This window comes from Anas acuta, chromosome 1 (genome assembly GCF_963932015.1).
Source record: "Anas acuta chromosome 1, bAnaAcu1.1, whole genome shotgun sequence".
Lineage (NCBI taxonomy): Eukaryota > Metazoa > Chordata > Aves > Anseriformes > Anatidae > Anas > Anas acuta.
Genome location: NC_088979.1, coordinates 43,831,379 through 43,855,076, shown reverse-complemented (window position 1 = coordinate 43,855,076; position 23,698 = coordinate 43,831,379). Strand labels below are relative to the sequence as shown.

The window sequence follows — 23,698 nt, the reverse complement described above, 5'->3', positions numbered from 1 at the left end:
AAAGGGAATTGTTTAGTGGAATTGGTTCTAACACAGTCTAGATTTGTGGCTTATGGTTAAAAACACAAACAACAAAGAAAGCATTACATTTTTTGAGGATGGCAGTTTGGCAGAAGGCATGCATACACAACACACATGAACAATTACAAAGTGAAAACAAACAGGTCCTTTTGCATGGGTGTTGATCTTTACAAGACAGCAAAAGTTTATAGCATATAGTCCTGCAGTTGTCTTGCTGCAGAGACGGGAAAGATAATTCCTCTGTTTAGCTACCTGACCCCCCCAATTTGCATTCATAAGCCAGAGCAATCTTTATTTTGTCAACAGCTTGCAGGTATACAAAGAGAGGAGCGCTTCTTAAAAATCTAATTCCTATATTCTTGAGGGCTTAGAGAGTCTGCAGACTACTGCAGTTAAGTGGCTGTGATTTGTTTGAGAATTCAGATGCTTGCTTCATTAAAACTTCATTAAATCTGAACACTTTCACTTTTCCTTCCATATATTTCTGAACATCCTGAGCACCTCTCAGACATTTACTGTGTTGGTATGTTCATTTTAAGAAATGAAGTATTACTTATATTTACATGCATGACTGAAAATCCCAGATGTTGTACACAGATAACATCTTACAGGAAATAGTAAGCAGAGTGCTAATTCCTCCATATAAACTTGGAAGAGGAAAGCACATTCAGAATTTTCTAGACACAGTAATTTAATCCCGTTTTGGCTTCTCCAACTAAAGAGCAAAATATGTGCAGTAAACTTCCTTAGGAAGGAAGACAGCCGTGTCAATCTTACTTCCAAATGAACCACAGCAACTCTCAGTTTTAATTTACAGGTAGGAAACAGCTGTTTTTCATTACTTTGTGCAATAACACCTCATTAGCACGGCACATCGGTAAGCTGGGGAACCATCAGCTATGCCTGACGAAGTTGATTCCAAGTTTCTTCGAGCTTGGCTTGAAAAAACAGAACTCATTCCAAGCCAAAACTCAAGTTGGGTTCTGCAGTGGATCAGGAGGTAGGAGTGCAAGTTGAGAAACACTGCAGAGGATGAAGGCTGGCACTTCATGAATGAAATTTTCTGCCAAACTCAGCTTTGGTGCTAGCAGAGGCTGACCTGCCATTTCACTTGCTAGGCAGAGATATTCAGCAGTTAGGCAGCACATCATTTTCCCTGCCAAGTGTGCAAAAATAAATGTATTTGCTATGATGTATTGGTTTATGTGGTGGGTCAGGGAGGGTGTCAGCAAGCAGGAGGTCCAGCACCTCCTGTGGGTACAGCTGTGCAGCTGAGATGCACTGCCTACAGCAGCTAAGCACATCTACTGACAGTCTTCACTAACAGATGTCCCTACTGACATGAACCACGGTTGTGGGTTCATCTTCATGTGAGATCCTGACCGCATGGATGTCTTCGAGGATGTTTGGAGCAGCAAAAAACTGGTGGAGCTGCAGAGCATGCAGCAGGGCCTACACTCTGAGGCCAAAGAAGCAGAAATGAGTCTGGGCGTCCTAACAGTAAAGGGTCTGTCTGGTTTTGCACATATAAATTCTGTTTTTGTCATCTCCCAGGTGGGAATGTGAACACTGAGGCTCTAAAGAGACCTCATTAACTGCATCTCAGTCTGTGTCAGAGGAGATAAAGTCTGGTGGACAGATACTTATGGAGCCCAGGAGAAAACTGGGCCCACCTCTGCCATAGCATTCCCATAGCATCCTTCAGGACTGATAACCTGAGGGAACGTTAGCAAGCAGGGAACTGTGAGATGTTAAATAAGCTTTGTCAAGCCATTCACTTTCTCACATTCCATTTAATATTGCTTGTTAGTTTAGGTGGGCTGTGAAACAAGCAGGGTTTGATACCAGTACGCTTAATTCTACAATCAAAGCTTAGGTAAAGAAAAAAATAGGGCAAACATTTTTTTTTAGGTAGTCTTGTCAAAAATCAGTTGCCAACTTATCTATACTAGAGTGGCTGCTGTGGGCTCACACCAAAGGGCTTTCTTCCCCTCTGCATTTTAATGGATACTGTAAGCATCCTTGGTAAGGATTATGGTATTTCTTCTGTTAAACATAACAGGAATTTTACATCAATTTCAACAGAAAAAGATGCAAGGAGAACAAAGAAAATGTCAACTCCTGAGTCTGTTAAAGTGAACTATACCATCTAATTTATTTTTATCTAAATTAAAGAGTTAATATCGGTTAAGCACAGCTTACGTGGGTACAGTGACAGAAAGCCAAAGCAAACAAATTAATTATCGTTCACTGACCACAGGTATGACTTTGAAAAGTGCTGTTACTGAATAGTATAACCCACAGCTAAATCACAGCTAAAGTAAACAGATAGAATTTGTCAATAATAAGGACATTGTCACCGACGTCTTTATTATTAACTACTTTATCTTTGAAGAATCACTCTGTAGGAAAGATTAATCAATACATTTTGAAATATTCTGTTAAGAAAAAAAAAGTTTTAGAACTAAGAAAAGGATTTAAGCAAGACCTGTAACCTTTGAAAATTACCTTAAAAAGTATTTTCTCTTGGATAGGTTTCACGCCCAGGAGCGATACTACCCTTGTTACTAGCTTCTCAAAGGAACAGACTTGTGGGCAGTTCTTAGCTTGCTCCTTTGCAAACCAATGCTCTCATCTTTTGATTCGAGCTTCCTCCCTCCCTCCTTGACTTCTGGCTTTGGACCACTCTCAACCTTGCCCGAGCCTTGATTCTTGCCTTCAGTTCCTACCCTGTGGCCTTCAGTACTGAGAGGCACTGCCAGTACCCTTACATCTCATACACTTACCTCTCACAATGAGAGAAAGTGGTACTCATAAGAAAAAAAATGTGCTTTTTCACACTAACAACTAGTCTAAAGCCTGACAGACTCTAGAGGAAGGCAGGCTGATAATAAGTGGGAGTAGAGGTTGCTTTTGATATCCTAATTAGCTGTGTTAAAAATAGATAATGAGTTACATTTTCCATATTAGGAGAAACTCTTTTATTGAATCCTCATATGGTCAAAATCTAGGACACAGCGTAAGGCTGTTGACCCACACTGATGGTTGATGTAGAAGATCGATGTAGCTTTTACTCATGTTTGCAAAGGTCTGATCGTCTTTCTGTCACTACTGAGGTAGAAGCTGGGTCAGAATGCTATTTATTCACAGAAAGAAAAATTGCCAAGGGAAGATTTGAACATGTGAACGAAACATTTCACAGCGATATGGAAGATTAATCTCTTAGAGCCAGGGCTCACAGAGAGAACACTGACTTAAAACCACTCCATAGGGACGATGAATAATTTAGCACAGGAGAAAAACCGCACATGCTGTGCATGCAAAATATTATACCACTACATATAATAAAATGACATAACTGTCCTCTGCCTTTTTTTGGTATCTGACAGAGCTGTAAATTCCTGATAACTAAAGCAGGGAAACAGGAAGTCAAACATCACATTTTCCTTGATATCATCTGGAAAGAGGAAGTTGGGGATACTTCCCCATTTGGTAAAAGGTCCATAGCCTCATTTTTTTGTGTCCAAATTCAGTGATGCTCAAGATTTGTGCAGAAGATGTCCTCTTTGATGCTCTTCTTTATTGAGGCAGAAATGACCTGCATGACATTGAAAATTCAAATTTTGGAAAGGATGCTTGAAGAAAATTAGTATGGCTTTGAACTTCACTAATTGCTGACTCAATTATGTTTCTCAGCCACAGTTGGTAGTTGCTCTGTATCAGCCAAGGGCCTGGAATATGGACCTGATGGCTGTCTGTCCCCCCTCCCTCTCTCCCTCCCTCCTTCAACCCCAGGCTCTGAAGAGGATTGCCCTCACAGAATTCTTCAGAGCAATGTCTGTATCAGACTGGCAGGAGCTCATTTCTTCAGCACTGAAGGTCTCTTCCAAACCCAAATTATTTTATTATTCTTGCTTCAGTTTTGTTCGTGCCTGAATGCGTGTATTTTCATAGCAGCTGGACCTCCTAGAACATGTAGTTCCAGCTAAACATATTCAATCATATATGCAAACACACATACACAGTAATCTTTACTAACAGATATTATCAGATACAACTTCATAGATAGCTTTTTCTTACAATTATCAAGAAATATGTAAATCTATGGATTTGTGTATTTGTGTTGTCCAGCTATAAATAGCACACGAGACTGAGTTTGCACAGAGCACTCTGTTTTGAAGGAGAATTATTCTGTCTTTGTGTGGAATAACACATAATTCAAGTTTTTTGGCAATGTTACTTGGTATCACTGGAGTATAACACAGACCCTGACAATTTAACCCTGAGCAACGATTCAGAAACAGGAAAGGACTCACCTCACAGCCATCCGTTGACTGTCAGTGAACTGCATGATTTAGAGAGCATCTAAGTTTCAAATATGTGAAGTGTTCCCGTCTCTTAGACAATAAACTCTGCTGTGGAACTAACACATTATTTTTCTTGCATCCTCTAAGCAAGATTATGAAGCTTTAATGAGCACAGTTGAGCCTCTAGTTCAGCTCAGGTCAGTAAGCCCATTTGCTGTTTTTATGCAGGAGGCTAAATAATTTACTAAATTCAGCATTGAACTGTAAAGCAATTTAATCATATCTAATAGACGTTTTCTAAACAAAGTAATACCATTTCACATAACACAGACTTGGAGAAATAATAAATTCTAACTACCACATTTAGTTCAGAGTAGGGACGTGTTCTTGCTTTGCAAAGATTCATAGGAAAAAGCTGAATATAGTAATATCATAGTTTACTTCTACTTTTTGTGACTAAAAAGGCATTTCTCTTTAATTTGGAGCCTTTTACATTTGTTAATTGCAATGTGGGTTTACTCCCACTAGGTGTTACCCTTCCTCTACGGTTTATGAAGGAAACTGTCCTGCTTGAGTAAATCTGCACCAGATTACCCCCCATGGACGCGCTACCCAAAATGCAAAGAAGAAAACAGGCTCGTTCTTCGTCCCACGCCAGCGTTGCTGGGAATCGCGATGGAAACATCTTTCTAAACATTGACACAACAAATGCATCTACCCCCCGACCCAAAAACTCACAACACAGTGAAAACTCAAAAATACTAAAGGAAGAAAGTTGCTGGATCCTATCAGATTAAAACAGCATGCATCCAACACAGCTAGTCCCAGCAGACAGCTAATAGCAAACACTGAAATACGACCGTCTTACCTGAAGCAGCTAATGCTCAGAAATGCCTTGGTATCGCACAGTTAAGGAAATTCAACTGCACATTTATCGTCATAAAGCCTAGCCTGTCTACTAGATCATATTTAATTCTCTTTACGGGGGATGTATGCCTACCACGGCATTCTGTGGCATCCTTGAATGTTACACGTACTAATATTTCACTGCGTATCCCACACAAAATAAGAATAACACACTCAGATTATGGCTGTGTTATGCAACCAGTGACTGACACACACATGAAAATAGTTGCATTTATCCATTTAGTACCCCTGGATGAAGTCCAGTTCTCCTCATTGGAGATAAATGTAGTCAAATACAAAGGGAGGGGAAATGGAGGAAAAAAATAGTTGAGTATTTGGTGGAACCTCTGAAAAAAATGTTAAAGACATAAATTTCAATAACTACAGCCATGCAGCCAGGCATAAGCTTCCTTGCATAAAGCTGCAGCAAGATGCCCAGAGAAGATAATTTTTCTGAAGAGAGGTTGCTTCAACCCAAATATTTCAGTGCTGTGCATATTTTTAAGCCCAGAAAAATCAGAGCTGTCTCAGGGACAAACTCTGCAAGTTGGGTCTTTGCCCAAGACTGGCGAACAAGCTGCATGAACAGTATCTATCTCTGGGAAGGCAAGTGAGGGGTCAGCTTGCATTTTGGAGCATGGGACGCTGCAGTGGGGTGGATCAGCTTGTGCCCCTATAGGAAGACCTAGGATGGTGGCCCAGGCAAGGTGCTTGTTGCAGCTATGTCCCCCAGCCCCTGTAACGTGCGTGGTTTTGGACGTCATAAAGTGCCACATGGGAGCATCATGGGTCCTCTCTTCTGGCCTCCCATAAGCCGACAGGCAAGTGTAGGTAAAGCTCTGGAGAACTGATGTCTGAAGGAACAGCGTAACTTTTTTCATTTCGTTTGTGAAACTTCTGAAAACATGAGCGGGAAGATTCATTAAGCTCGGGTCTTAAAGTCTGCTCTCAGATCTAACAAAATAGCTCAGGTCAAATAAAAGGTTCAGGTTTAATGCATAAGTTACTGCTGTGTTTCTGTTAGCCTACGTTAACACTCACTTGGTTACAGGGAAATTAAGTTTAATTAACGGATGAATTAAACATCCCATTTTTTATACAGAAGCATCTGTAAGACTTGCCTGCTGGCACACACAAAATCTTTCACTGCAAATTCTGCTCTGAATAATTGCCCTCACGAGTATTATATGATCTCATCTTCTGGGTGCACAGTTTAATCACAGTGCTCTCAATAGAGAGCCCACACGAGGGAAGCTGAGTTTAAAATACAAACCTGTGGGAGGCTCTTGAAGTGGCTTCTTGCTAAGTATGGCCGGGAGCAGGGTGATGTAGGGGGGAACACACCAGATTAAGAAACCGAGAGGCAAAAGTAACTCCATGAAGCTGTTACCAGCAAAACACAATGTGCAGTTTTCAAGTGCTTTTAGTCTGGAGAATTGTCCCTAAAATAAGGAAACAAAACAAAGATCCCCTGTATGCTAGCAGTTAAGTCATGTTATTTTTCCTTTTTTTTTTTTTTTTTTCTAGTGACAAACTTGTATCTTTAAATGGGTTCCAAGTCAATTTCATTCAGCCTTTTTTTTTTTTTTTTTTTTCCTGATCTTCCAAAACTACGGTTCTAACCTCTTGCCTATTCCTCTCAAAATAAAGAAGTGAGAGATGGAAACAAGTTGCTTGTTATAAAATGTCAGCAAAATATCAGATTAACCTAATTTGCCATTTTGCTCCCACAGATGAAAATACGTGGTGGCTGAAGTCCTGGCAGCCTGCTTTTCCACACGGAAAAAGCAATATTCCACACCTCTGGTACCTTATTCTTAGATTTGTGCAGATTAATCTCCTGTAACTTCCGAGTGTCCGGTGCCACAAGCGCACATCCTTCCTTAGAGCACAATACCTCTGTCAGCTCTCTCGCAACACACTGTTCTTTTTCTGTCATCTATTCCCTTTTCAAAACTTTTATTTCTCAACACCGTCTCTTCTTCCTCTTCTTCTCTTGGGCAAATTTAGCTTGCTTCTCGAGAACTAACTTGCTTTTCCTTCCGCACACATTTCTCAGTATCTGAAGCACTTTTAACCCCGTCTCTGCATCTCCTGATTTCTAGTTCGCAGACCAATGCATTAGGGTATTTGCAGTAGGGCAGGGCAGAGAGGGCTTCTTTCTCACCTGTGAAAGGAAAGGAGAGCCCTGCCTGCTGCCTTCACGCTCCTCAGCCCCTTTTGTCCTTTCAGTTGTTCTCTCGAGGAAGAAACCACGCTCAAACTCCCAGAGGAGAGCAACTGAGCGCACCAAAGCAGCAGCTCTTTGCGGCTGCTTGTAGAGAGACACGGAAAGGCAGACGAAATTCGAGCAAAAGCCCGAACCGTGAGTTAAACGCTCTCTGCCAACGCATTTTAAATAGGTGCTTATGTTTCGCGCAGATCCTGATGCACCCAGTTAACCCAAATTAAACCGCAGCTGTAAGGGCACCCAGCCACATACATGACCACACACACACACGCGAGGAGCCAGGCTCACGCCAAACCGCTGCTCGACATGCGGCTGGGGGACACCCCATCACCCGGGGGTCCCTCCCTCTGCCGGAGCCGAGCCCCGATGGCGGTGCCACCTAACGGGACATGCTGCAGCAGCTCCCGCGGCTCCTGCACCTCGGCAAAACCGACCGAGGGCGGCGAGCCCGTGGCTGGTTCCCCTCCTGCGAGAGGGAAAAGGGGTCGGGGGGCAGCCGCAGCCCCGCGCCGGGCGGGGAGGCAGGACGGGGCGGGGGGACGGGACTGACGCAGGGTCCCCCGGCCGTCCCCGTCGCCGTCTCCGTCCCCTCCCCGCGCTCGGCTCTGCCCCCCGCCAGCCTCCCCCGCCTCCCGCTACATAAACGCGGCCCCGCCGCCGGGGCTCGCCGCTCGCAGCCCGACGGAGGCTCCTCCTCGGCCCCTGAGCGGAGCGCGGCGCCCGCCCGGCTCCAGGCACCGACGGGGCGGGAGGCTCCGGCGGCGGCAGGAGGAGGAGGAGGAGGAAGAAGAGGAAGAGCAGGAGGAGGAGCGGCGGCGGCGGCTCCCCGCCGGCGGCGGGCTCCCTCCGGCATGGCCCTGGCGGACAGCGCCCGCGGGCTGCCCAACGGCGGCGGCGTCTCGCCGGCGGCGGGGAGCGGGGCGGCGGCGGCGGCGGCGGCTGGGGGGGGTCCGGGCGGCTGGGCGTCCTTCCCGGAGATCGTGGAGCTGAACGTGGGCGGGCAGGTGTACGTGACGCGGCGCTGCACCGTGGTGTCGGTGCGCGACTCGCTGCTCTGGCGCATGTTCTCGCAGCAGCAGCCCAGCGAGCTGCCCCGGGACAGCAAGGGCCGCTTCTTCCTCGACCGCGACGGCTTCCTCTTCCGCTACATCCTGGACTACCTGCGGGACCTGCAGCTGGTGCTGCCCGAGCACTTCCCCGAGCGCAGCCGCCTGCAGCGGGAGGCCGAGTACTTCCAGCTGCCCGACCTGGCGCGCCGCCTGGCGCAGGCACGGGCAGCCGCGGCCGCCCGCCCCGCCGCCCTGCACCGCGACGGCTCGCTGTGCGCCGACGAGCCGCCGCCGGCGCTGCTCGGCTACCTGGAGGCCGAGCCGGCCGACGGAGGGGGCGGCGGCGGCGGCGGCAGCGCCGTCGGGGCGTCCGCGCCGTCGCCCACCGCCAGCCGCAGCCCCTCGGGCGGGCCGCTGCTGACGCCCTCGCAGTCGCTGGACGGGGCGGCCGGGCGGCGCTCCGGGTACATCACCATCGGCTACCGCGGCTCCTACACCATCGGCAGGGAGGCGCAGGCCGACGCCAAGTTCCGGCGGGTGGCGCGGATCACCGTGTGCGGCAAGACGGCGCTGGCCAAGGAGGTCTTCGGCGAGACGCTCAACGAGAGCCGCGACCCCGACCGCCCCCCCGAGCGCTACACCGCCCGCTACTACCTCAAGTTCAACTTCCTCGAGCAAGCCTTCGACCGCCTGTCCGAGGCCGGCTTCCGCATGGCCGCCTGCTCCTCCACCGGCACCTGCGCCTTCGCCCCCGAGCAGGGCGGCCCCGCCGACGACAAGATCTGGACCAGCTACACCGAGTACGTCTTCTGCCGGGACTGAGCCCCGCCCGGCGCAAGGAGGACAAGAAGCAGAAGGGACGTGGCCCCTCGCCCTCCTCGCCCCCAGCCCCTGCAGCCCCCTGCTCCTGCACGCACCTCCTGAGAGCCCCGGGGGTTGGGTGCCACCGTGTCGCGTCCCACCTTGGCCACCATCTCGTGGCCCGCCTGGGCCGCCATGTTGTGGTGCCTTGGCCGCCATGGCGTGGCACGGCAGCCCTCTGCCTTCTTGCACTGCTGTTTTTCCCCCCTCACAGCCCCCAGTAGCTGTGGTGGTAGCGGGGAGGGAGAGAGAGCAATGGTAGGCAAACACCCATCCCAGGAAGGTGTGTGCGTGTGCACAGCTCCTACCTCTCCTTGCACGAGGGAGGTGAGGGGTAGTAGCCCTGCCAGGGTGGGATATGAAAAAAAAAAAAACACAAATCAAAACAAAACAGTTGCTTAGGGGCCAAGGAACTTATTTTTTTCCAGTTGCTTTTCAGCGACTTCTGTTGAAGGTGGCACAACAAATAGCTGTCTTTTCTCATCCCCATACTCCCACTGAGGTTCTGCCTTGTTGGGCAGATTTGCAGTGGTCCATTTTATTTCCCCTCCCCAAAGTGATGCCAACCTGTGAATGACTGAAAGCGATACCTGTTGGTGAAGGCTTGGCACAGCAGCTCACATTTAACCTGTAGAGATGAATAATGTTGCAGGAAGTGCGTGTGACCCTTTGTGACCAGTTGCATCCATATCCATACCCTCTCTTCTGCCTAAACCTCTGAACTTTCCAGGCTGTTAAACTGGGCCATGAAAGGACTGATTCCCTGGATAATGAACCACTTGAACTGCAAAGTGTCCTCAGAGACACATTTGTTCCCACTAAAGGTCAAGTGACAGCTCTTTGAAAACCTAAAATGCTTGTACATTGTAACTTTCATGGGTGGTGTGCAGTCCTTATGATTCTCTTGAAGTCACTGTCTGCAATATGCATAGAAAATTCAATGCATATTTCCTTAATCACCCTCAAAATGACTGGGGTGAGATAACAGCTAGGCTTGCTATAGTGAAGGTAGGGCCTTTTTCCCGTGAAGGTGAAACCACGTATATTGAATTGAAGCAGATGTACATTACAATTGTAATCAAGAACACCCTGCTTATTACTTTGTTTTTTCATTTTAGTGCTGTAAAACTTTGAAGCCAACAGAATCGATGCTGAAGCAACTTTTTTTTTAAGAAACAGTTTCTTGTTTTTCATGGCAGTATTATAGGGAAAGTGACACTGCTGAGAGTTCAGTACCTCTTCCTAGACACAGTCATTCTTAGAAATCATTAAGCCCCATCCTTATGAAAACATGAACGATGCCAGCTTTCTTCAGGGGAAGTTACCCCTTTAAAGCTGTGTTCATGTTATCTAACAGTCTTTCTTGGAGGAGGCAGCTGTAGCTTGCTTTGGAACATACAATCTGAGTAGAGGTTTTTACAGTATGGAAAATGAAGCAGCTCTTTCCCATAAATTCCTGAAGATTTGAGTACAAAAGCACTTTAAAACCTGATTTTGAAATCTGTGTTGTCCGTTTAAGACAGTAACAGAAAAGTATCGTATATATATCCTGAGTATTGAAGAATTTAGCATATTAATGGTTGAAGTTGCATTTTTAAAACTATTGAATAACAGATTGTTCTAACCCCAAATTTAGAAATACTGCTAGCACTTGTATCTAACCAAAGAATTTCATTGTAGGTTTTTATTTTAAAAAGCTTAATTCCTTTGAAAAGAGCTATAGCTATGTATGCATTGAGTTTCAGTGCTTAGTCTTTGTGTTCACCACTTGGTCTTTCGCTAAGTACATGTACTATTGCGTAAAACTGAAAATAATTTGCATAGCCATGATTTTTTTTATGTTAGCAAGATTGTTTATCAGTGTGATTAAAGTGATGATGCACATATGAAAGCTCTGAATGTTGTCCAGTTGTAGATAGATGTATAATGGGGTATTTTTAAAAGGACAGAAATGTGTAACCTGTCATGTTAGATGAGCAATAAGACTGAGTGAGAGGCCAATACACCTGAAGACAGAACGAAACCTGTTTGTCCTATGCCTTACTCTGAGATGATTTCTTTGTGCATAACTTATTTATACCACAAGTGAAAGGATATTGATCACAGCTACTAGGTCTTTAAAATGTCATTCTCAAGAATAATGACTGTCTTTTTCTAGTTTCTGTTCTGAAGTACTTCCTAAGTATGTTTTTTAATATTTTGTATAAAATCAGTTTTCAGTAAAGTGTTAAAATTCGCTCTAGATGGCTTTCTTTTTTTAAGAATCTTGTAGCTTACTAAATCCATCATAGAAGCTATGAATAGGGGCAGTTTCAAATTGAACTTGTGATTTAGTGTATATATATATACAGTATATAAACATTTTAGACGAATCATTTAGTTTTTTAATCATTTTAGTGCTACAAAATTTCATAATATATCTCACTGAACATTTGCATATTACGCTGTGTACATAATCTGGTAATGTTTTATTGGATTCCTATTCCTGTTTCTAAGGACAAAACTGAAAATGAATATCAGCATAATTGTAGAACTGAAATTGGTGGCATATTTGCTTGAATGTGAATCATAACTAAACTTCTAGGTGGTTGAATGCATCTCTAAAACAATGATTGCCTGTATTTTGATCAGTGAATGCCTACCCATTTGTTGGCAGATGACCCAGAAACTCTCATATTTTTAAGCAAAAGTGGGTATAATAAAATCATGAACTGATGATTTTTTTTTTTTTAATATTTGTGTTTGTGCTCAAAACTCTTAGGCATGATTACTATTAGGCAATGGGCCCCCTCATTTACTTATGAGTTATCAAGACCTTGGTTTAAAATGATAGTGCCATAAATACAGTAGTCTTTTATGACATGCCACAGAAGCCTAGATATTTTCTTAAATGTTAATCAGAAATTTCAGTCAAATTTTTAAGAGGTAAAATGCCCCGTGTGAAGTCACTGAGTTTGGATAGTTCCCTCTAGTGAGAGCTCAAAGAGATGTCAACAAGATGACTCTGCTAATCTGTTAATCTGTGGAAGGACAAAATCCAGAGGCACACTGCTGGGGTCCTGTATATGGTATGTCGCAGTTGTTCACAGTTCATATACTTACAGATAAATGCAGTAGCATTCGTAAGTGCTATTAAAAAACAAAGGCAGTCATTCTTTAATTGGAAGTTAAGGCATAGGTCTTTTTCACTAATGCATATCATGAAGGGTGACCGCAGATGTTTGATAGGATGTTTATATTTTTATACATGTAGATAACAAACCACTTACTCATTCTTACTTTCTCATGTATAGCATTGAAAATAAAGATCCTCCTAGGAAACATGCTTACCAAATTATATTGTTTTTCTTTAAATACTAACGCAGTTGTGATTTATGCTGTCCTTTTTACTCATGTTAAAGATGTCATTAGATTTGCATTCTGTTCCATAGTCTCATATTCATAACTTCAGCACAGGCTCCTAGCTGATAAATAAAACAGAAACACTGAATAAAGAAGAGGTATTTCTAGTAACACCCATAGCATGACAAACAGAAATGTATAATGCTCAGACTGCATATTTCCTTTCACAGTGTCACAGAGAATTTTTGTGGTACTACTCAGCATAAATCAGTCCTCAGTAAACCATAGTGACTTAATAGCTTAATCTGAAAAGACCAAAACAATTTTATTTTACATTTTTTAATGAACCCAGAAAATAATGAAATTGGATAGAGTATTCATATAATGAAAGAACCATTAATACCTAAAGAAAGATCTGAGAGAAATATGTGCAGAAACTGTCAAGGAACAGAACGGTGAGTGTATTGGCTGCCCTATGAACTATTATAATCCTAGTGGGATGTGTTGTGGTTGGATTCATAGGAGATTAATAATGAATTGCTTGTAAAATCCACTTGTGTAAAGCATCTGTATAAGTAATAGATCTTTCTTGGGTAGAATGGTTATAATGCAAAGGCATGTTGATCAAATCGTTTTGTTTGATGGATTGTATTTGAGAGTTTTGTTATCCCATAATACAAGAAGGGAGGTTGTTCCATAAGCAGAAAAAAATTGTCTTTTCTTCAGGTGTAGGTCTCATTTCCCTTATTTTTCAACTTCAATTACTCTGATCAGCTGAGTCCCCTTTGTTTTATTTCTACTAGGCAAAAGATGGCATGCTCTGGCAGAGCCATCTTCTGCTACACCGGTCTTTTTTTTTTTTTTTTTTTTTTCCGCTTTTCTCCTTTACACAACCAGCAATATTCATGGCATTTGTAAGAATATAACATCTGTGCATTTTCTTCCAATTTTTGTTTGAAATTGCCCATGAGCTCAGAAGTTATTAAGGAGGACAGATGTCCATCCAAACAGCAATGTGAGTGCATGAGCCTTATTTCCTTAGGAAGCAAGGCTAACAACAAATTACTATAATTAATGCTTGGCACTGTTTATATCAAATCTTTTGTCAAAGGAGGATGCAGTAGTCCAAGTGCACTAAGTCCTTGTAGATTGAGGAGGCAAGAGGCCACGCTCACTTTTGCAACACTGGCCAGACAATCAAATGAACGGGTGCACTAGAATGGCTTAAAACTTTTTTTTTTTTTTTTTTTTTTTTTTTTCAGCCTGCAGATTTCTGCATTGCTTCCAAGAGCAGCTCTGACAGCTGTGAGCCTTGTTACAACAGCCCGCCTTGGCTGTCTGTCTTAAACCCATCTGTTGGTACCTTTGCTAGAGAGGATTTCTGTTATGAACGTGGAGCTTTCAGGACTCCTGCCCTTTTGGCAAGCAGAAAATGATCATGATGCACAAGAAAATATTTTCCAGAGGCTGGGTTTGACTCAGTTTTTTATTATATGATATCTTCAGCGTATTTGTTAATAAAAAATAGCAGAAACGCTTTATTTATTTAGAAAGCACTAGCATGAGCTTTATGAAACTGATTGCTAATTTTGTTTTTCATAAAGCTGAGCTGTGTGTGCTGTCTCTTCACAGTGAACTGTACTTGCTGTAAGGCTCTGCTGCTAAACAAAATTGTTGTTCATGATTGCTGAAGTACCAATGCCACCATCGCAAGTCTGTTGGAAACAGGCAGCATGACAGCAACCACTGTCAGTCATCATATTATCACATTTCTTCCCTGTTTCTCTCTCCACTGTGTTCAAACTGGAATAAAATGGAGCTCTGTTATACATTTCTTGCTCTAAGAGTTATTTAGCACATAGTATGGAATATTCGATACCTCCATCAAAGCTGTTAGCAACAGTGAGTCAAGTTTCTAACAGATCTATTTCCTTGCGAGGAAATAAGAGCTAGGAGAAATCCTTACACATACTGGTAGCAGCCTCGTGAAGTTTTCAGGAAACTTCTTGATACCGCAAGGAACTCAAGGCATTTTTGTTTAGTCCAAACAATAAACTCACACTTCACTCTTACCTTGCAAACATGGAAAAAATAAAACTATAGACCTGCTTGTCATTTGTTCACACAGGGAAGTTCAGACAGGAGCACATAAGAAAGCCAACGTGTCCTGTGGTGTCAGCATGCAGATGCTGCAGTTTCAGATAACCTTTTGCAGTTTATTAATTTACTCAGAAGAGTATTTGAAGTAAGTGTTATCTCACTGAAGTTCAACTAGAGAAGAGGAGACCAGGCTACCTAGACTGGGATAAAAAAACAGCTCCATTAATAAAGAGCATTTGATCTATTATTTTCCTTTGTAATTTTGAGATAAAGTCACAACCTTGTCTAGTTCATTGAGGAGCAGGCTGTGGCTTGAAATGAAAAGATAAAGGAAAAACCCCTTGCTCCAGTCCTCTCCCTGCACACACTCACTCTTCTAGAGGGAACACAGTGCTGGTATGATGGGAGTGACCCTTTTTTTTGGTTCATGAGCTAACTGCAATAACCCACAATGCTGCCACCTCAGTTTGAACTCTTTCTGTTAGTGGCTGAACTTTAGGGTCACAATAACATTTAATAGTCAGTCCTTCAGCAGAGCATATCACCATAACTACGTAGGTTTCCATAGATTTGGATGTAGTTTGGTTTTGACTCAGATTTTCCAAATAGCGTGGTGACAATCTCCCCCCTCGTAATACAGCAATGTTTGGGATTACTAGAAGCATAGATTTTTCCTTTAAAAGGGCAGTGACTCTTCCAGGAATGTAACTTGTATTTTTTTTTTTTTTAAGAAAGGGATACCAATTACATTTTTTTCCCCCCAAATCTGTAGTCTTTTACAAGCATTCCTAACTTTCATCACCTTGTAAAATTCTCTTCAACATCTTCCTACGGCTGAGAGCTCAAGACGTCACTGTTTCAGAAAGCTGCAAGGGACAAGGAGGTCTTGCAGTGACTCACAAGTGCTACATGGCAATACCTTCCTTTCCCTTCCCTTCCTGCCGTCAGAGCTGAGCTGGGAGGGCAGCTGGGGGACAGGTCCCAAGCCCTGACTGCAGCAGCCCCTTCTGCCTTGCTGCCATCCCAGTACGGACTGAGATGGATGAGCAGCCCCCGAGCCAGCTCAGCACTGCTGCTGGCACCTGGCCTGAGTGAAGAGGGGCAGCATTTGTATGCTGCTGAGTGAGCTCTGTGCAGCCCGGTGGCCACACATCGGCACTTCTCCTCCGTTAGGCTTCTGAACCACATATTTCTAGGGTTTGCTTCCAAGCTCTGCACGTTATCTGCTGTTCCAGGGGATGTTTGTAATATGGGAAAGATTTAGCTGTTTGGAGTAGGCTGCCTAGTAGCTTATCTGCTGTGATGCTAAAGAGATAATACAGACACTTAGGTAAAAATAGCTTTATAGTTGCTTAAAGTGTTGTGGTCTGAATAACCCATGAAATGCACTGTATTAATTCTAATAGAACTGGGCAAAGGCACCTTCTATAAGTAAGAAAAATGGCTTTATCAGGAAAACTGCTTTGCTGCAACAGTAGCATGTTTATCCCTTTGGACTTGTTTGTATCATGTTAAAGGCTGGAGAGCACTTGATTGCAGACAACTGGACCAAACAGTCATATTTCTTTAGAAAATGTTAGAGGAAGAGTGTAAGTATACAAATACACTGGTGTTTTTGTTTCTAAAAGAAAACTTTACAGGTTGCTCGCAGATTAAAGGTTTGGAGGAATTTCAGTACATCATCTCCTAGGGTTTGAGGACAGAAGGAAAAATCCAGATCATCCAGTCTGCTTTTCTATACTGCACACACTGCAGGACTTCCCTGAATAGAGCCTCGAGTCTTTAAATCAAACAGTGAAGTCATTTGGACTGCATCTAATCTCATGCAAGGTACTGCTGGTGAAAAAGAAGAGATTTTAGCACTTGATAAATCATCCCACTCTGAATGTCACTAGCTTTGGCTCCCAGCCAAAGATGTAACATCTCCTTCACTGGTGGCATGGGACTAGAGAGAGTATTTGTAGGTATGTTTGGAGACAGTTCCACAGAACCTTAATTTGAACTAGATCTGTGGTTTTTTTTTTTTTTTTTTTTTTTTTTTTTTTTTTTTTTTTTTTTTCCATTCTTTTCCTTCAATTCCCAGACACACTCCCTCTTAAGTGGGTTTGTGTTGGCACTGTTTGTGTGGCCATGTGGTGATCCTGTCTGGGGACCCGGTGCAGCTGAAAACCTTAAACAAGCAAACAAAACAAGGCAGATTAGTTTTCAACCAGAGCAGCTCCCTGGCCTGGCTCACATAATAATAGTGCCAGGAGAAGTGGTCTGATGGCTAAACAGAGCACACACTATAAGGCATATGAGTTTCATGCCTCTTCTCTAAATCCTCAATTTATCAACATCTTTATCAAACCATGCCAATGCAAAATAAAACTGCTCTATTCTATCTGTTTTTATTTATTTATTTTTTCTCCATTCATCTGTCCATGATTTGCATTGACAGTCCCAGTGGTTAAGGTGTTACTGGGACTTATTCTCAGTAGACCATCACCGTGGGTGTGTGCTCCATCCTTCAAATGATTTTCCAATTATCAGTCCAAGCACATGGTAGCCTAGTAAGTGTTTTCTTATTAAACATTATACTGCAATGTGACTTCTAAATAACCTTTAAAAAAAAAAACACAAAGTAAAACTAATATGAGAGGATGTATTTTCCATGCATCAATGTTGATGAACATTATTGTGTCACTCAGCTTTTTGGTATCATCTCTTGCTAGCTATTACACGGATAGGTAGTTTTTACACTGGATAGATGGATAACCCAGGATAGATGACAGGTTTGCTGGTCTGAAGTTCCCAAATTACCCAATTTCACTCTCTACAAATACAATCAGTTGATGGTTTTTTTCCAGTCCTTTGGAGCTTTCTGAGGGCTCTGAGACTTTCTGAGAAGTCTGTGTTTACAGGCTTGTAAAGATATAAATGTTAGGCAAGACCTAACTAAAAACCTACCTGTTGCTCATCTTTTTTGATTAGTCTCAGAAGGAAAATTGTTCATTTTTCTCAGCTGACAGGTGGAACAAAATGTTTGTATTTTTCCTGAACTAACAATCCTCTAATTTCCATGGATCAATACAATTTTTCACATTGTTCCTAATAAACTTAATAATGTTGATCTTTCATATGCTGAGTACTATTTTCTTCTTGTTCTTTTTTCTTACCTTATTGAATTTATCAATACAATTAGTACAGCATTTTGAATTCATAGCTTTTGATTTATACAGATTGTGATAGCTTTCTCCATTACAGTTTATATTTATGATTTCTTAATAGCAGGCTGGATGCTGTCCTGGGATGTACTGGATATCTGTAACTTCTGTTGATCTCAATAAAAGGTTGTGTCTTGAAAATTTAGCAAAAACAGTGTTTTGTGTTTTCTATTCAGGACTTTCCATTTACATTTAATTGCTGAAACTGTACCCTGGCATTTAGAAATGCAGATATGTACCGCTTTTAAAGGTTTGTTTTTTGATTTGCAGTTAGTGGGAATTTATACTTCATTCACTAGTCTTCAATATAATAATTAATTGGCACAATTCCTCATATAATTATATAACTAGAGAGAAAACATCTGAAAATGGTTTTCATTTTCCTGAAGGAAGAAAAACTGGCTGACAAGCCAAGTTACAGACCATCCATTGAGATTTCTACCACTTCTTAGTATTAATATTTTATTCAAGGAATCTTGCAGGAAAATTTAGAGAACAGAAAAGAATGGCAAAATTAAATATCTGCTCATATTTTTAAAGGGAAAAATGTTCACATTTGCTCTGCTTCACAATGTAAGATCAGAAGACTTTGCAGATGTGTTGTCCTTGAGGTAGTGTTTGAAGTTTTGCTGGACTGAGAGAAAATATTTTTTCTACATTCCTAGTCAGCATTTCTTTTTCAAAACCAAAATTATGTGGGTCGGTGACTCTGCAGCAGCTATCTTCTGTCCTGGTGCGCATCTCAAATATCTGAAAACACTACACTGAACTTTTCCTGAAGCCATTTCTATCTATGTATTTTTGTCACATGCCAAGCTGTCATTGCTGCATAATGTTTCCCCAAAGCTGGAAAATATCTGATTTATAAATTTTACCAGATCTGTGTGTATGAAAGATAATTTTTATAATTATATTCATAGCCGAATCCTCCAAGATGCAAGGATACAGACTTGCAAAAGGCAGCATGTAAATGTTGCTATTGACGTTATTACCTTTAAAACTTAAAGAAATATTTTTCTTTAAAGGTTTGCAAAACATACAATTAGGAAAGCTGCTACCATATGGCGTGACTTCAAAATTCTGTACCATAATGTCACTTAGTGTTTTGACTGGTCTCAATTTGTATATTGTGGTGCAACTTCAAGGAATATCTAGGGGATATAGCAGAGGAACAGTTTCTCAAGTCTTTCCTAGCACTGCTTGACACGTCTAGAAGTTGCTGCCTTGTTATATTCAGCTATTTATGTCTTTTTCTACACCTCATGTACAGAGTCATCTATGATAATTATCAGTGTGCTAATGTATGGTACACAGCTCATTCCTTTGCTCTTACCTGCCTTTGTGTTCACTGAAGTTAGTATTTTCTGTTTCGAGGCCCTGCTTTTGATACACACATAGTCTGTAATAGTGGCTCCCTTACTTTGTGATCTGTGTGTTACTCCTCAAGAGAAAACCCTGTTGTTGCTTTAAAACAGTTTTGGCTGCAATTTTCTCTCAGTATAACCTGTACAGTTGCCCTCACAATTCTTCTCATGATAGTTTCTTAAATACCTTGATATTCTTCCCTCATTTTCATTTGCAAGATTAGAGAAAATGAGTGGAAGAAATGCTGCTCTAAATTAGCATCCTCAGACAATGTGGGATTACTTTTAATCTTAATGTTACAGCAGCAAATGGGAATTGAAGAGTCCCTGACTGAAATCAGCAAGTCATTCCCTTTATAACATGATACGGAGTTCTGGATGACTTCATTTAAATCAAGTAAGGAAGTCTTCCTGAGGTCAGAGTGGCTCTCTCCTGTTGTTGTTGTGTACTGTGATTGCTCCAATTTGCTAATTCCTTTAAGTTTTAAAGGTAACAACGGCAATAGCAATATTTACATGCTGGCCTTTGCACTTCCATAATACTGGAGGTTTCCCCTGAGTAGAAGTATCTATCATACAGACTTACAAACAGAAACAGGCAGAGCACAGGACGGACAGTCATTCCATATTTATAAATTCCACAACCCTTCCCATCCTTTTCCAAAGATATTGTGTCCCCATGAGACTTCTGTGTGTTCCTCATGACATATATTTCACCATTCCTCTTTACACTGAAGCTCCTATTATACAGCAATTTTCATCTTTCCGAAGGCAATATATTGGCCTGCAGCCTTTCCCTTCCAACTATCATCTCCCTTAACTGTATTTTTACCTTTTCTAAATCAGCATCAGCTGTTGCATGTATACATGTTGGATTCAGTGATTTACCTACTATGTTAACTCTTCTAGCTTTTATGTCTTTCACCTCTTTTGTGTTAAAAGACTTTTGTCTGAGGCACATGGTTCTTCTTGTATACCCCAAAGACCTTTCTGAATCTGTGGCATAGTTACAGGAGTTGCTGTACCATCTCAGCTAACTGGTTTGTCTACTCATTTATCCTCTCTCTGACCATGGCTGACACTGGATAGATCAGAGAAAATTGTAAGAATCTCTGTGCAGACCACAAAGGATGTCAGAGTATTCCGCTATAAACCCATTTATTTAAGTATGTGTGACTCATTTTGCTTATCTCTTTCACAAGGAATTGTGTGATATAAATGAAAAAGAATTATGCTTTGCTGGTGAAAGGTCACTAGAAGAAATGTATTCTGAATGTTTTTTTGGCTTACATGTATGGAGAAACCTGCTGCAGTACCAAGGCCCTATAAATAAAATTGCAAAATCATAGAATATCATGAGTTGAACGGGACCCACAAGGATCGTCAGTTCCTACTCCAAAGGATCAAACTCAGACCACTGTTCATTCCATTCAGCCCTTCCACCTCCTCACTCTGAAGTTACTGCTAATGATCCCCATCAGACTGAACCACCAGAAAAATTAGTAAATTTTCTACTTCTTTGTTTTGGCCATTAATACTTGCAGAGTTTCCCTGGCTGCAGAAACACATTGCTTCAGATCCACTGAGCAGTATTTGTTAAATCCCATGGCTTAGTATAGAATTACATTGGGGAATTTTTTCCCATCAGATGTACATACACTAGAAACTGTACGGAGTGCTGGTAAATATTCTGAAAATGTTGTTTAGAAACTTAGTTTATACTTTCCTATGGTCTTTAGGTGATTTTTAGAGAATGTTTTTATTACTTTGATAAGAAAATATTGTTATAGTTTTAGATTTTTACTTTGCCAGTTATCTGCTATCTTGCCTTGGCTCCCAATCACATTTCCTGAATTTAGTACAGTAATCTTGAGGCTTTTGCTGGTCCAGCTAAAACCTGCAGTCTACATTGGCTTTATGGGACCAGGAGGTGGTCAATGTAATGCATATATAGGTGTATCTGTTTCATTCCCCTTTTGTTAAAATTCCCTTCCTCATCATTTTTCTAGTTTTGCTTTCTGAAATTTTCTCAGGCTTTAAAGTGATTGGTAGTTAAACTAGGTATTAGCTCTGGGAGAGGGTGGGCAAATTTTGGCACATTGCATGCATATCTGTAATCTTAACAATCCACTTGGAAGAATTAAAAGGACAAGTTTAGCTGCTTTTTTGGTCAAAACTCCAACCAGTGTCACTGTACCTCCATGCAGAACATGGGTCCTGCATGGCCACAAGATGCTTTCCAGCCCAACGTAGTAAGGGAATTCTAGTGTCTGGGAACTGCTGGAATATACATATATATATATATATATACATATATATATATATGTCCCCCTGAGGACAAAGGGCAGTCTCTCCCATAATTGCCAGGTGATAGAGATTAATTTTTAATTCATCAGCTACTTTTTATATGAGGTAGATTTGAAGTGGCTGTCCCCTGTAGCTTACTGTGTCCTTCTATCTTTTTGAGGTGACAAAAAATATCTCCTTTCCATAAAGGGAAGCTCTGTTCTTAACAGAGTCTGTAGTATGGCAACATGGACAAGAGTTTTGGGGCTATGGCACTGACCATGAGGAAGGATGGAATAAAAGAAAATAAGAGAATTATTCATGGCCTTCTGTGATGGGGAAAAAAAGAAGTGATTTTCTGTCCCAGATCAGAAGATGTAGTCTATTCTTTCCTTGTCATAATATTTTCTTGGATGCAGGTGTTCACTAAGGTTTTCTACTGGAAAAAACAAAGTTCCTCAGAGAAAGAGAAGGCTTCTACAAGTTCAACCCTTGCATGACATTTTTCAGACAGCTAAATACCAGAGAAAGAGAGGGAAGTGAAACACAGAGAAGGAGAAAGGAAGAAAAAGAGAAGGGAAAGGGAAGAGAATGAGGGAGGAGGAGAAGACGAAGGGAAAAGGGGAAGTGGAGAAGAAGAGGGGATTGAGCTGGGATGTGTGAGTAGGAGACGGCAAGAATCACCAATTACAAAGGTCAAGGTTCTGGTCCAGCACTATCAGAAGCAGTGAGGAGAAACCATAAATCTGACACCTTACCGAATACTCCACATCCCTGTGGAGGAACCCATCTTCATGGATTAGAAGTCCCTTCATTGAAGGACTCGGGGAGAGTAGCCTGAGCTCTCTTGAATCTTCTCTGGTCCATATGGTCATTTTTATGAGTTTTGACTCATCCAAATGCTGACACTGGCCAGATATACCTTTCTCACTTTATTTCTGCAAAGAAATAGTATGAAATTTTAGAAAGAAAGACGTATTAAGAAATATTAAGAACTGCAGATGTGCCATTAAATGTATTCCACCAAACACAAGAATAAGCACGTGTCTGTCATTCAGTCCTGTCACAATCAAATCACTGTCAGTAGCTCACTCAGCTTTGAGACAGTTTTGTTTGTTGACAGGGATGCCTGCAATAATTTCCTAATTTTCTAATTTTGCTTTGTTTATTAAGTGCTTTAGTTGTGCTATACATTGGGGGAGCAGTGCTATTGGAAAGAGAAAGAGGCGCAACTTTATATTCAAATGTTTTAGCAAGGACTCTGGCCACATAAAGGACTATCAAATAGTGTACAATAGCAACACTGACTATTATGTCCACATGGTTGAGTGATGTGTGTGTCCTCACCATCCTTGATTTTCCTTCCTTGCATGGACTAAGCTGCAGAGCTGGCAGGTACACTTTCTGCATGCCTGTGTTGGCCACAGAGAGCAGCAACATCTGGAGCACATGTTGTGGTTATTAACTCAGGAACAAACACCGATCTGAAGTTCTTACTTAACCACTGAGGTCAGTAAATGAGTAACAGGGAAATGGTAAGAAAAACGAACAAGGGAAACTGTGGTGTTTCTCCCTTTTATGTACACAGGGATTAAAAATACATATATATATTAAAAAAAAAGAAAAAAAAAGAAAAAAAATTGGAAATTTTCTTTAACCCCCCTCTCTCCATTTTTTTACATAGCGTTGAGCTCCAAGCAGTAGAGAGGTTAGTTACTCAGGGCAGCAATTATTGAGAGTATGACATGAGCCTTTGCATGTGACAAAAAGATGGCTTTGCCCCTGAAACATTTCATATGGCAGCTAGGCTAGTTGCACTTGTATTTCCATGTTCTGCTGACTCCTGCACAATCACTGCAAGAACTGCAGATCAGCTGTGTGATTTTCCCCCATTGTGGCTGCCACTTGCATTTTTCCTACTGAAAGGAGCTTGACCCCATTAGATATCATTCAGGGCTGAAGTATCAAAATGGTAGAGGCTATTTAAGTATTTTGGAAAATCTGGCTTCAAAGCTCCTCTTACAGC

The 23,698-nt window shown here is 41.9% G+C and overlaps 1 protein-coding gene across 1 annotated transcript; it reads left to right on the top strand.

Moving 5' to 3' along the window:
• Positions 1-8,124: 8,124 nt before the first annotated feature.
• KCTD12 (potassium channel tetramerization domain containing 12) lies at positions 8,125-12,699 on the top strand. The gene has a single exon (XM_068676503.1). The coding sequence runs from the start codon at positions 8,316-8,318 to the stop codon at positions 9,333-9,335; it is 1,020 nt and encodes a 339-aa protein (XP_068532604.1). The 5' UTR covers positions 8,125-8,315; the 3' UTR covers positions 9,336-12,699.
• The last annotated feature ends 10,999 nt before the right edge of the window (positions 12,700-23,698 follow it).